The 13343-nt window shown below is 43.0% G+C and overlaps 1 protein-coding gene across 1 annotated transcript in view; it reads right to left on the bottom strand.

The window, feature by feature from the left end:
- The window catches only part of LOC124622282 (myrosinase 1-like), a 204625-nt gene that overhangs the window by 10017 nt on the left and 181265 nt on the right, over positions 1-13343 (bottom strand). Inside the window, exons 8-10 of the mRNA XM_047147949.1 lie at positions 9904-10051; positions 5231-5379; positions 3953-4087 (exon numbers count right to left, since the gene is read on the bottom strand). Coding sequence (XP_047003905.1) covers positions 3953-4087; positions 5231-5379; positions 9904-10051 — 432 coding nt within the window. The remainder of the gene's footprint in view (positions 1-3952; positions 4088-5230; positions 5380-9903; positions 10052-13343) is intronic.

Below are 13343 nucleotides of genomic sequence, written 5' to 3'. Positions count from 1 at the left end.
AGCCACGTCTCGATCCCAGAGTCAACAGATGGGGGACGTTTGCAAGACAACAACCATCTGCACGAGCAGTTCGACGACGTTAGCAGTAGCATGGACTACCAGCTCGGAGACCATGGCTACGGTTACCCTTGACGCTGCATCAGAGACACGAGCGCCTGCGATAGTGTACTCAACGACGAATCTGGGTGCACGAATGGCAAAACGTCAATTTTTAGAAAGAATCCAGGTTCTGTTTACAGCATCATGATGGTCGCATCCGTGTTTGGCGACATCGCGGGGAACGCACATTGGAAGCGTGTATTCGTCATCAAATGGTTCAAATGGCACTGAGCACTATGGGACTTAATTTCTGAGGTCACCAGTCCCCTAGAACTTAGAACTACGTAAACCTAACTAACCTAAAGACATCACACACATCCATGCCCGAGGCAGGATTCGAACCTGCGACCGTAGCGGTCGCGCGGTTCCATATTGTAGCGCCTAAACCGCTTGGCCACTCCAGCCGGCTATTCGTCATCGCCATACTGGCATATCACCCGGCGTGACGGTATGGGGTGCCATTGGTTACACGTCTCGGTCACCTCTTGTTCGCATTCACGGCACTTTGAACAGTGGACGTTACATTTCAGATTTGTTACGATCCGTGGCTCTACCCTTCATTCGATCCCTGCGAAAACCTACATTTCAGCAGGATAATGCACGACCGCATGTTGCAGGTCTTGCACGGGCCTTTCTGGATACAGAAAATATATTTGTCCACTGAATACCCGTTTATCATCTGCATTTCTTCTTGGTGCAGCAATTTTAATGGCCAGTAGTGTATTTTGCTTTCCATTTTGTTCAACGTTCCATCATTGAGCTTCTGTATCTATTCTATGATTAATTCGGTACTGTATAGAAATGTGTACTTGTTTCTTTGTAAAAACTTTGATATCCTGATAAGAAACATATGCAATATATTGTCTTCATTACCTAAACTCTTTGCCTCACTTGGAGAGGAACAAAAATTATTATACATATAACTGAAAATTTGTTCAAATAATTTTATGTTTAACTGTCAATATGTGTAATTGATCTGTTTTGTTCAAAAGGTTTGTTTGTTACTCTGTGTTTGCTGATCCTCACTTAGGGTTATTAGTTCTTTATATGCATGAAATATGTGGCTCCTCTCCGGAACTTTGTAACGCGCGCAATATGTGGTTGGCATGGATCGAAAGGTGGACGGAAGAGTTAATCGGGAACGAGCTACCGAACTGACAACAGCTTATGTAAAAGTCGTATATTGTGCTGGTGCCAAGAGAGGATTTTTGTGCCGTTTTCCGATATGCCAAAGCCTCGGATGGGTGGATTTGTAAGCTAGCTCTGTTTTGCAAATGGTAGCTATCATCGCCACCAAAAAATGACAGAGCGTTATCATTACCAACTGTAAATCCACCTGCCAAGATGTACTCCCCACCACATTGCGCAATCACTGTACCGGAACAGAAGAATTATAGTAACGTACAGGATCAGCTCATTGGATATTTTAGTGTATTCAAATACAAGGTAACTTATACTCGAACTCTTATAGCTATCTTGATTTTTATCCCCAGTCACACAACCACTTTGGGTCCTTCCCAAGTCAAATATGCTTACCGAGTGTCCATATTGTGAAAAGAGGAAAGCCCAGTTATTAATTCAATAATGCCACTTGAAGATAGTAAGAAGAAACTAAGTTAAAGTTAATGTAGCAGAACTGAGAAATATAGTAAATGATGCTTGTTGAACTCTTATTAATATTTTGTTGCCAACTTCAAAAGTGAATGTTCTCAAAACTGTGACTTATAGAGTTTTACAAATTAAATGATCATAGTGCAGCCTGTTGAAAATCACCCAAAGGTGAGTTATTGTCTTGTAACTATGTCAAGTTGTGTTCTACTGCAGTAAAAGTTGAGAACTATTACTGTTGAAAGTTACATGTTCATGCTTGTTAAGGGCTTGTTTCTCTAGTGTATTGAAAGTGTGTTTAGTTTTCTCTATTACAGTGGTCAAAATTAAGGGCCCCCTCCACTGAAAGAGTTCAAATGCACAAAGTTACTTAATTATAGAAAGTTTCAATTACTCTTGCTATTCAAGTCAAGTTCTGTATAATATTGGTTTCGTCTCGTGCATTAAAAGTGCATATTAATAGTGTAACAGGAGCCACAGTTTGTCTATCGTGCTCATGCTAGATAATGATTAATAGAAAAACCACTATCTATGAAAACAGTAACTTATTTATTCAAAGGACAGTGAGAAGTAATTTGTTAGTGAACTCCATTTAATTTTCATTCTAAGTAGAAAGGTATTTGGTAGTGAGAGACCTAATCCACGCACAATACCTAATTTTGCAGTGAACCATATCCACAATCCATGTCAGATAGGAAAATATATGAAAAAGATACTGAATCTCTGCCTAATTTTAGCATTCTGTAGTGCAATTTAATAGTAATGTAATTGAAATTATTCGCTTTGGCTAAGCCCTGAAGGCAAAAGTGTATGTCACTATCTGTAGTACTTATGCAAATAGCTATGTTCTCCTATAGTTGTTAGCACTTTCTTTAACGTGAACATCTGCTAGTGATCATCGCACTCTCGTGTGATAAAGTATAGGCTGTGTCTGTCCATTAAAGATACTCATATCAATTTTACTGAACAGGAATGTTAATCATTCTCATGCCTAATTAGGCTGGCGACCGTTTTCTTTATTCTTTGAACAGTGTGGATAGGTAAATTATTGTTTGTTACCTTTTAAATGTTTACGTAATTCTGACTTTACTTCCGATAAGTCACCTCCGTTAGACACATCACGATCAACACAACAATATTCCTTTCAGAGGGTAACACTGCACTGCTTCTTTATACCGTAATTGCTTCAATAAAAATAATTTCATTATACGAACTGCCTCCAGCTTTGAGGGTATGGTATAGCAGTAGGAGTGGTAGTGTTATACAGTCAATGAGATTCTAAGCCGAATGTCACTGACAATACTGCAAACGGTGTTTTCGGTGTACAGAGGTCAAAGGTGTTGGGCTTAAGGGGCACCGTGAGCTCTGTCCCCTTGATGTGAGCCGCCTATTAATGGCCCTTCTGGTCAATGAAGCACCAGTTGCACGTCAGAGCAATGATCATGGAGCTCTGAGTGGCTAACGATTGCTTGCTCCTGAACATCATCTCTGTAGGTCGACCGCTTCCTTCTTGACGCTGTGTTCCGCCATGGTTCCACCCACTCCTGCCAACATCCCTCCTATTCACATGTCGAGCGATTGCTCATTACTCCAACCGGCTTCTTTGAGCTCAAGTAACATCCTCTTTCAAATTCTGACATGTGTGTGTACTCGTCAAGCACCTGTGTGTGAGACATAGTTACTGTGCAACTGAATACACAGAATAAAATTCACAAAGACTTATACCCCCTGTTATCTACATCTCCGCTGTTTGTTATCCTTGCCGTATTCATGGTGAGACTGTACTGAAGCGTCACACATCCATCTTTCGGCCGCCAAAGTTTACAATTTTTCATTTTCCGTCCCGTTGATACATGTATGAATATCAATTTGTAACCAATTTGTAGGATGTGAAGGCAGGTGCATGGCAGGCGGACTAAAGGCTTTCGTTGTTCGATTCAAGAAATAAGAGAAAGCTGAGGCGACGGCCTAATGGAAGATAGGTGGATAACAACAGAAAACATGCAGAGTCAACATGGATGTGGATAACAGAAGACCGTAGTACTGCATAAGTCTGGGCGGCTTTGTCCAGCAGGGGTCATCTAAAGGCTGTTTCTGTCGCCACTGCTGCTGCTGCTGATGATGATGATGATGTTCTCAACAGTAAAAATTATCATATCAACATTTTACAGTTAATTGTAAAATAATGACCCCAGACAATTGCGGTTTGCCAGAGGTTGTATAATCACGGTGTAGAACTACGCACCGAAAAGTATGTCACTCGCATGTCGTCCTGCAGATCGCCGGCGTCGCCCCAGCCGTTCTCGGTGATGACGATGGGGCAGCCAGGGTACTGCGCAGACACCCAGCGCAGCGTCTTCCGGAACCCCCACGGGATGCACTGCGCACACGACAGGAGGACAGTTAAAGCAGTCACACTCTTACATCCTTAGTAATTCCATACATTTCATACGATGCTACACTGCTGCCCATTACAACTGCAGTCATTGCGATATTATTGCGTAGGTGGCGGAAGATTTTGGTAGCACCTCTATGTGAGAAAGTAAATTTTATTGAATATTAATAAAGGTCATATTTTCTTCCAGTATTGTAATTATAGATGTCATTATTAATTCCGAACTCTAATAGAGTAACGTATTGTGTCTGTTGTTCCAGCATGATTATAGGATTTATGACTAAACGTTTTATAGTAGATGCTACAATATCAAAAATTTTACTGATTATTATAGAGATGATCACTTCGGTCTAATAGGCTATTTGTAAACGCTGTATAGATATTTATTCTAGTTGCGTATCAGAATTTTTTTTTTATTTCAGGTTACCTTCAGAACTGAGTGCACGTAATTTTCTAATCACATTGAGTTAGCACACGCAAAAATGGTTCAGTCGAAGTAAAAAGACAAACAAGCTTCGTTATTTTTGTATGAAATATAAATATTACATACATACGGCGACGTTTATCAGGCTTCTCACTTTGACTGTACCATTTTTGATATGCTTACTGTGTGGTTAGAATGCTGAGTGTACTGAGGTTTGAGGATGGTCATTATTGACAAAAATTTATAACCTAAAACAATTTTGTAATCCGTAACTGGAATAAATAGATGTCAATACCCACCGGGATCAATGTGGATTTTTGTTGCGACTATGTCACCATTCGTAATTTCTGAATGCAGTGTGAGACCCATGTGCATTTAAAATATTTGCTCTCAGTATCCTCATGGCTCGTGGATGCACGAATTATCACATTGTATGGGAATACAGCGACAGTTGTTCGTATCATTAATTCGTTCCTATGGACTCGATGCGTTCACTTTCCAACCCTGTGTACCCAAGTCTAGACCTCAGAATTTGTGTTGACACTTTCCCACTTAGCCACCGAGATGCAGCCAAAATAATTAAGTAAATATAACACGCATCAGTTATTATTTTATAATCTTTGTACACTTTAATGTTATCCCAACTGAACAGAGAATGGCAGAAGAACGTGAACACCGCGGCCTGCCTCCTCGACAGCTCTTACCCTGAGCCAGGGCGCGGGGCTGACAGGGTAGGATTCCAGGTGTGACGTCACGGCCCCGGAGTCGTGCTGCATGGACGGCACCCGGCCGGACTCGCCCGCCCTCACGGACAGCGTCGTGTAGTGGTTCAGCCCCAGGAAGTCAGCAGAGCCTGTGTGAACAGAGATATCATGTATTACAGGCCACTGCCACACGTCCGGGGATTCACAAATCTTTAAATTAATACTTAATATCTTATCGAAGTGTACAACTTCCCCTTATAATAGTTCCGGTTCGAGTGACCGCCCGTGGGCAGCACGAACAATGGGGCTGCCGGGCTGTAGCGTGAGTTCCGTGCTTGCCTGGACTCCAGCACGCGGGCGTGGGTGGCCAAGGCCGAAGCAACCCGGCGCCCGCGCTCCACGGGGCAGTGTTGGAACAGACTACCTTGTAGCAACAACTTAAGCGCACAGAGGCTTTTCAAAGTGGTAACCAAAAGTCTGTAAATTGAAGGAGCAGAGCAAAAGAAAGGGAAGGGATCACTAATGTCAGCTGCATCAGGACATTACGCGCAATCGGCGGCGACGAGAAGAAATGTGTACCAGACCCGGATTTGAACCCGGGATCTCCTGCTTATTAGGCACGTGCGTCAATCACTGCGCCATGCGGGACATTTATCGCTACTGCGCGGACTATCGCGGCACGCCTCGTAGCTATCCACATTTCCATCGAGCACCACCTATCCGCATCCCCTGTCCATTTCCGCGACGTTCGCTACTCTGACATTCCCACAGGAGGTCGGACGAATTTGTCCATCCCCACTGAAGAAGGCAATACTAAGTAGTGTTGCCTTGGTTTGGAAATATCATAGACTGGGGGCTGATGCACAGAGCAGCCTGAGTTATAGTGGGGAGGTGGGTAGTCTCCATGTGACCCGTGTTTATGTTTAGTGATTTTGCTGTTTCCTCTTCGTTTATTGCTCTCACGTCAAATGAAAACAAAATGGATTTCTGTGGCCGGAAGGTACGCAGCGAATTAAAATACATTCACATAATTACAGAACGCCAAAATATGTTATTAGTTTCAGATTTTATTTTATGTCCACCTTTCTGATAGTCAAACATTCATCGCCTTGCAGAACAGTGAAGTTATTTTTGTCGGTTTGCTAAACAAATTTGGCTTTTAATAATCTTTTCAGCTGAGGCAGTCAATTTATTTGAAACAAAGTATTTAATTCCACACTATTGAATAGTTTCAACTGTCCGCTGCATTTCAAATGCACTTTTTCATCTTCCAGCACGTATGGCATTATGCCATAATAAAGAACGAAACGTGACATAATACAGAACTGGTACTCCAAGGAAATTTATGTTCGAATCTGGGCATATGAATGTGCACTTTAAGCCAAATTATGCATTTTAGTATGGTTCGTGAAATTCTGATGCTCTTGGAGTATCTTCTAATGTCTTGTTTCTTTTATGAGATAATGTAAGATTTTTTAATGTTTTACACGTACGAACATACGGGCTTTCTGCGCCATCGCAGCTGCACAAACGCGGTAACATCTGGCGCTCTCTGGCAACTGATGAAACGAACCTATTTCCAACAGGTCGCAGGAAAATATTGCGAATGGTTGCTTGAAAAGTGTTAATTTCAAAGTAAATTTCCTTCTATCCAAGATTAACTATGTGCGAGAATGTACGATGAATTTCTTAAATCACAGACCGTTTGACTCACGTTTAACAATCAACTTTGAGGATGACCATGTAGAAGAATTTTGAGCCTAGAAGTTTAGACATTTATGTCGTTGTAAAAATTTTACTGGCACATCTGTGTGATGTATTTTAAAGTGTAACAGGCGCAACGAAGTTCAATACTATATGTGAAAGCTTAGCTTCTCTTTCAGCTTATTAATCTTAGAGACCAATATTATATGTAAAAGCTTTTCTTTTCTTGTAGCAACACTATATATATTAATTTATACCATTAACTTTTCCTACTTATGTGTTCGCGCTACTTAACAGGGATGTTGCTATTGGCTGACTACATCATGTGTCCTATGCTTTGAATACCAGCTGTCATCGGCTGGTGAGATCACATGACATGAGCTATGACTGGCTTACAAACGCGCAATCTCGATCTCAATGCTTTATAAAGTAATATGCGGTGTTTGGTGGAATTCGAATTTATACTTTCTTAATACGAAAATATGTACTGTACAAGTTGCTGCATTTCAAACATCTTTTCAAAACGTGTTTTTTTCTCTGAGTTTCGTTTTCTAAAGTGCCGGGAAATTCTACGTCGGTGTATAAATCCATGACAATTCAGAGGATTGGTAAGTTTTACACTGCTGAGGAAAAGTATACTGTCACTTAACGTGGAAAAAGTGTATTTTCACCCAGGAGGAAGTGTATTTTTAACCGGAAAATCAGGGAACTTTTTTCCTATGTCCGTGTATCAATCAGCTAGACGTATCAATTATATGAATGCGTGGTGTCTATTCTTTCGGAAATGTCCGAAAGAACAGACACCACGCATTCATATAACCACGTGTCTCTCAATGGGATTCAGAAATGCGCAGTCAAGGCAAAGAATAGTAAGGGACAGAAATTCGAAAAATTTCATTCAAGTTCCCTCACGTTGACACAGGCAAATTCAAGCGATGCTAGAGACAGATACAGACGCAAGAAGCAAGCCTGTATGTCACAAGTGTGTCGGGTCGACGACACGGCCTGCCGAGCAATGGCACGCATTCCTGCAGAAAGGCGACTGCGACAGAAAACCGAAGGAAGCGAGACAAGCAAATTCGTTAGCTCGTAAGGCGTGTTGCAACAGTATCTCTTTCATAACGGAACATAGCGAGGGACCAACACAGCAGTTACCAGCTTGTTAAGTGATTACAGCAGAATAAGGAGGACACATTCGGTCATTACGAAGCGAGCCCTGCGTCATAGCCTCACACTAGCTTCCTTCAATTACTCCAGCTCTCGTCATGGGCTGATCACTGGAATCGGTGAAATTCACAGTAATAACACTCGATTCCATGGCTTTGTTACTCTACTGGATCTAAATCCTAGAAAATGCTCCAGCACAGTGCATGAACTAGCCGAAGATGTACTCCAGAGTATGGCCTGCACCTGGTGAACTTCATGCTGCTAGCCGCCAACAATCTACTGATGAAGAAACTGACTGCCCACCGACAGCACCACATAGCAAAGTTCCACCAGTATTGGAGTTCCTGTTCAACACTCGGGCGCCTTCGGGTGCTGAAACCTACGAGGATTCGGGAGGAGATCAAACGACCACGCGGGTTCGGACACCAGTTACATCGCGAATAGGTCACCAAGGGTCATCGTACAATTCAGAATGGAATCGAGTAAACTCTAGCAGCCAGCTCGAAAGGCCGCGCCTGCTCGCCGGCAGTCCGCGGCGCGCCAGGGTCGCAAACAACTTGTACTGGACGCGCAACAGTTGAGCTGATTCGACGGACATCAGCTAGAACCCAACACGCAGCTGAAAGAACAACAGCGGAGGCTGGTGCGGAAGAACGAAGACTTGGAAACATTGCAAGCAAGTAACTGAACTCTAATAATGTTTTACTAGCGTCGAAGACGCCATACAGGTTCCCAAAAGCTATCCAACCTGCACGCACAGGTGCCTCCGCTCGGTCTTCAAAATGGTTCAAATGGCTCTGAGCACTATGGTCATCAGTCCCCTAGAACTTAGAACTACTTAAACCTAACCAACCTAAGGACATCACACACGTCCATGCCCGAGGCAGGATTCGAACCTGCGACCGTAGCGGTCGCGCTGTTCCAGACTGAAGCGCATAGAACTGCTCGGCCACACAAGCCGGCCAGCTCGGTCTTCTGCAGAACGTAAAAACCTCACAATCTCTCAAATAACGCTGTTGTCTGTCGTACAATGGACTTACCAACCAGATCTTCATCAAACTTCCTGGCTCATTAAAACTGTGTCCCGCACCGAGACTCGAACTCGGCACCTTTACCTTTCGCGGGAGAGATTCTGTAAAGTTTGGAAAGTAGGAGACGAGATACTGGCAGAAGGACAGCTGTGAGGATGGGGCGTGAGTCGTGCTTGGGTAGCTCAGGTGGTAGAGCACTTGCCCGCGAAAGCAAAGGTCCCGAGTTCGAGTCTCGGTCCGGGACATAGTTTTAATCTACCAGGAAGTTTCATATCAGCGCACACTCCGCTGCAGAGTGAAAATCTCATTCTGGAAACATCCCCCAGGCTGTGGCTAAGCCATGTCTCCGCAATGTCCTTTCTTTCAGGAGTGCTAGTTCTGTAAGGTTCGCAGGAAAGCTTCTGTAAAGTTTGGAAGGTAGGAGACGAGGTACTGGCAGAAGTAAAGCTGTGAGGACGGGGCGTGAGTCGTGCTTGGGTAGCTCAGATGGTAGAGCACTTGCCCGCGAGAGGCAAAGGTCCCGAGTTCGAGTCTCGGTCCGGGACACAGTTTTAATCTGCCAGGAAGTTTCATATCAGCGCACACTCCGCTGCAGAGTGAAAATCTCATTCCATACCTTCATCAGTTTTGCTTGGTTTTTACATGCAAATGACTTCACCTAACCCCTGCTCAACAGAGAGATGTGATATTAGTGTAGTTTTAAAATTTGTTGCGGTTGCAAAGATATGAGGTGAGAAATTGGGCGCGTAGTCAACAGTAGACAGGACTCACCCCTGATCTCGGCGATCTCGTGGGAGGTGAGCGGAGGCAGCCGTGACCGGCGCCGCCCCTCCGCCTTGCTGTGAGCCTCCACCTGCTGCTTCACCACCGCCGGGAAGTCGCCCTCCCTCGAGAAAATGGGGTGAGCGTACAGGCCCAGCTGCAAAGGGCAGTTGTTTAGTTTAAGAGGATCAGTGCAGAGCAGTGAGCTGCTAAAGAAAAGTTTCGTGCATGGCTTTGTGTGTGTGTGTGTGTGTGTGTGTGTGTGTGTGTGTGTGTGCGTGGATGGGTGGGTGGGTGGGTGGCCATATTGATAGGAAACGTCTTTATCAATATATACTCTTTTTAGCACAAGAATTCGCTACACGTGCCACCTAGGTAATGAACGTAAACTATAACTGGACTCTCTAAACCATTGCTTTTCAACTTTTTTCAAAACGCGACCCCTTTCCAAGTAAAAATATTCTGGCGACCCCAGAACCATAATAAAAGTATGCCAGCGATTTCAAAGACAACGTATTCAATTTTCTTTCTATTGATACTATACTGATCAAGAAGTGAAGTGCAATGTGAAAAGAGGTCGCAGCGCTCTGCGGGGAGAGATATAATTATATTCTTTGCCACGGTAGTGGCGTGGGGGTGAGAAGGGGTCAGCGGGGGCACAGTCGCGCGTCTTTGCTCTCTAGTCAGTTGTCCGAGTACGCAAGCAAGCACGGACATGATTATTGTCTTCGCGCTTTGCTCTGAGCGAGCACAAAGTAGGAAAGTTTCTTAAAAGATCTGTACATCCCCCCCCCCCCCCCCCCCCCCAAGTCTGGTACAAGTGGCAATGGCGGAACCGAATCAAAACCGAAAAAAATACACTTTATGACGACCATTATCTGAATTATAGTTTTACTGTCATGAACAGTACAGCTCAGTGTGTAATTTGCGGCGAAGTATTGGCACCTGAGAGTATGAAACCATCAAAGCTTCTGCATCACCTCTCAACTAAACATTCCAAGGAAGCTGATAACCCTTGGATTTCTCTAAAAAGTTCAGTACAGTGTAACACCGAAAATACAGGATGCAAGGCACCTGCTACCGATATATATTTTTTTCTGAATTGTATGTAAACATTTGTAATTTAAGTTCTTTATTTTAATAAGTAGGGACATTGCTTCACTGTATGTGTAAATTTAGGTAGAAATCTGTTGACGTTTCCTTGTATTTCTTGTTGTGGTCTTCAGTCCTGAGACAGGTTTGATGCAGCTCTCCATGCTACTCTATCCTGTGCAAGCTTCTTCATCTCCCAATACGTACTGCAGCCTACATCCTTCTGAATCTGTTTAGTGTATTCATCTCTTGGTCTCCCTCTACGATTTTTACCCTCCACGCTGCCCTCCAATACTAAATTGGTGATCCCTTGATGCCTCAGAACATGTCCTACCAACCGATCCCTTCTTCTAGTCAAGTTGTGCCACAAACTCCACTTCTCCCCAATCCTATTCAATACTTCCTCATTAGTTACGTGATCTACCCATCTAATCTTCAGCATTCTTCTGTAGCACCACATTTAAAAGGCTTCTATTCTCTTCTTCTCCAAACTATTTATCGTCCATTTTTTCACTTCCATACATGGCTACACTCCATACAAATACTTTCAGAAACGACTTCCTGACACTTAAATCTATACTCGATGTTAACAAATTTCTCTTCTTCAGAAACGCTTTCCTTGCCATTGCCAGTCTACATTTTATATCCTCTCTACTTCGACCATCATCAGTTACTTTGCTCCCCAAATAGCAAAACTCATTTACTACTTTATGTGTCTCATTTCCTAATCTAATTCCCTCAGTATCGCCCAACTAGACTAAATTCCATTATTCTCGTTTTGCTTTTGTTGATGTTCATCTTACATCCTCCTTTCAAGACACTGTCCATTCCGTTCAACTGCTCTTCCAAGTCCTTTGCTGTCTCTGACAGAATTACAATGTCATCGGCGAACCTCAAAGTTTATATTTCTTCTCCATGGATTTTAATACCTACTCCGAATTTTTCTTTTGTTTCCTTCACTGCTTCCTCAATATACAGATTGAATAACATCGGGGAGAGGCTACAACCCTGTCTCACTCCCTTCCCAACCACTGCTTCCCATTCATGTCCCTCGACTCTTATAACTGCCATCTGGTTTCTGTACAAATTGTAAATAGTCTTTCGCTCCCTGTATTTTACCCCTGCCACCTTAAGAATTTGAAAGAGATTATTCCAGTCAACATTGTCAAAAGCTTTCTCCAAGTCTACAAATGCTAGAAACGTAGGTTTGCCTTTTCTTAATCTAGCTTCTAAGAAAAGTCGTAGGGTCAGTATTGCCTCACGTGTTCCCATATTTCTACGGAATCCAAACTGATCTTCCCCGAGGTCGGCTTCTTCCAGTTTTTCCATTCGTCTGTACAGAATTCACGTTAGTATTTTGCAGCCGTGACTTATTAAACTGACAGTTCGGTAATTTTGACATCCGTCAACACCTGCTTTCATTGGGATTGGAATTATTATATTCTTCTTGAAGTCTCAGGGTATTTCGCCTGTCTCATACATTTTGCTCACCAGATGGTAGAGTTTTGTCATGACTGGCTCTCTCAAGGCTGTCAATAGTTCTAATGGAATGTTGTCTACTCCAGGGGCCTTGTTTCGACTCAGGTCTTTCAGTGCTCTGTCAAATTCTTCACGCAGTATCATATCTCCCATTTCATCTTCATCTACATCCTCTTCCATTTCCATAATATTGTCCTCAAGAACATCGCCCTTGTATAGTCCCTCTATATACTCCTTCCACCTTTCTGCTTTCCCTTCTTTGCTTAGAACTGGGTTTCCATCTGAGCCCTTGATATTCATACAAGTGGTTCTCTTTTCTCCAAAGGTCTCTTTAATTTTCCTGTAGGCAGTATCTATCTTACCCCTAGTGAGGTAAACCTCTACATCCTTACATTTGACCTCTAGCCATACCTGCTTAGCCATTTTGCACTTCCTGTCGATCTAGTTTTTGAGACGTTTGTATTCCTTTTTGCCTGCTTCATTTACTGCATTTTTATATTTTCTCGTTTCATCAATTAAATTCAGTATTTCTTCTGTTACCCAAGGATTTCTACTAGCCCTCGTCTTTTTATCTACTTGATCCTCTGCTGCCTTCACCACTTCATCCCTCAAAGCTATCCATTCTTCTTCTACTGTATTTCTTTCCCCCATTCTTGTCAATTGTTCCTTTATGCTCTTCCTGAAACTCTCTACTACCTCTGGTTCCTTCAGTTTATCCAGGTCCGATCCCCTCAAATTCCCACCTTTTTGCAATTTCCTCAGTTTTAATCTACAGTTCATAACCAATAGATTGTGGTCAGAGTCCACATCTGCCCCTGGAAATGTCTTACAATTTAAAACCTGGTTCCTAAATCTCTATCTTACCATTATATAATCTA

Source organism: Schistocerca americana, chromosome 7 (assembly GCF_021461395.2).
Source record: "Schistocerca americana isolate TAMUIC-IGC-003095 chromosome 7, iqSchAmer2.1, whole genome shotgun sequence".
NCBI classification, from domain to species: Eukaryota; Metazoa; Arthropoda; class Insecta; order Orthoptera; family Acrididae; genus Schistocerca; species Schistocerca americana.
This window is presented reverse-complemented; position numbering and strand designations above follow the sequence as displayed.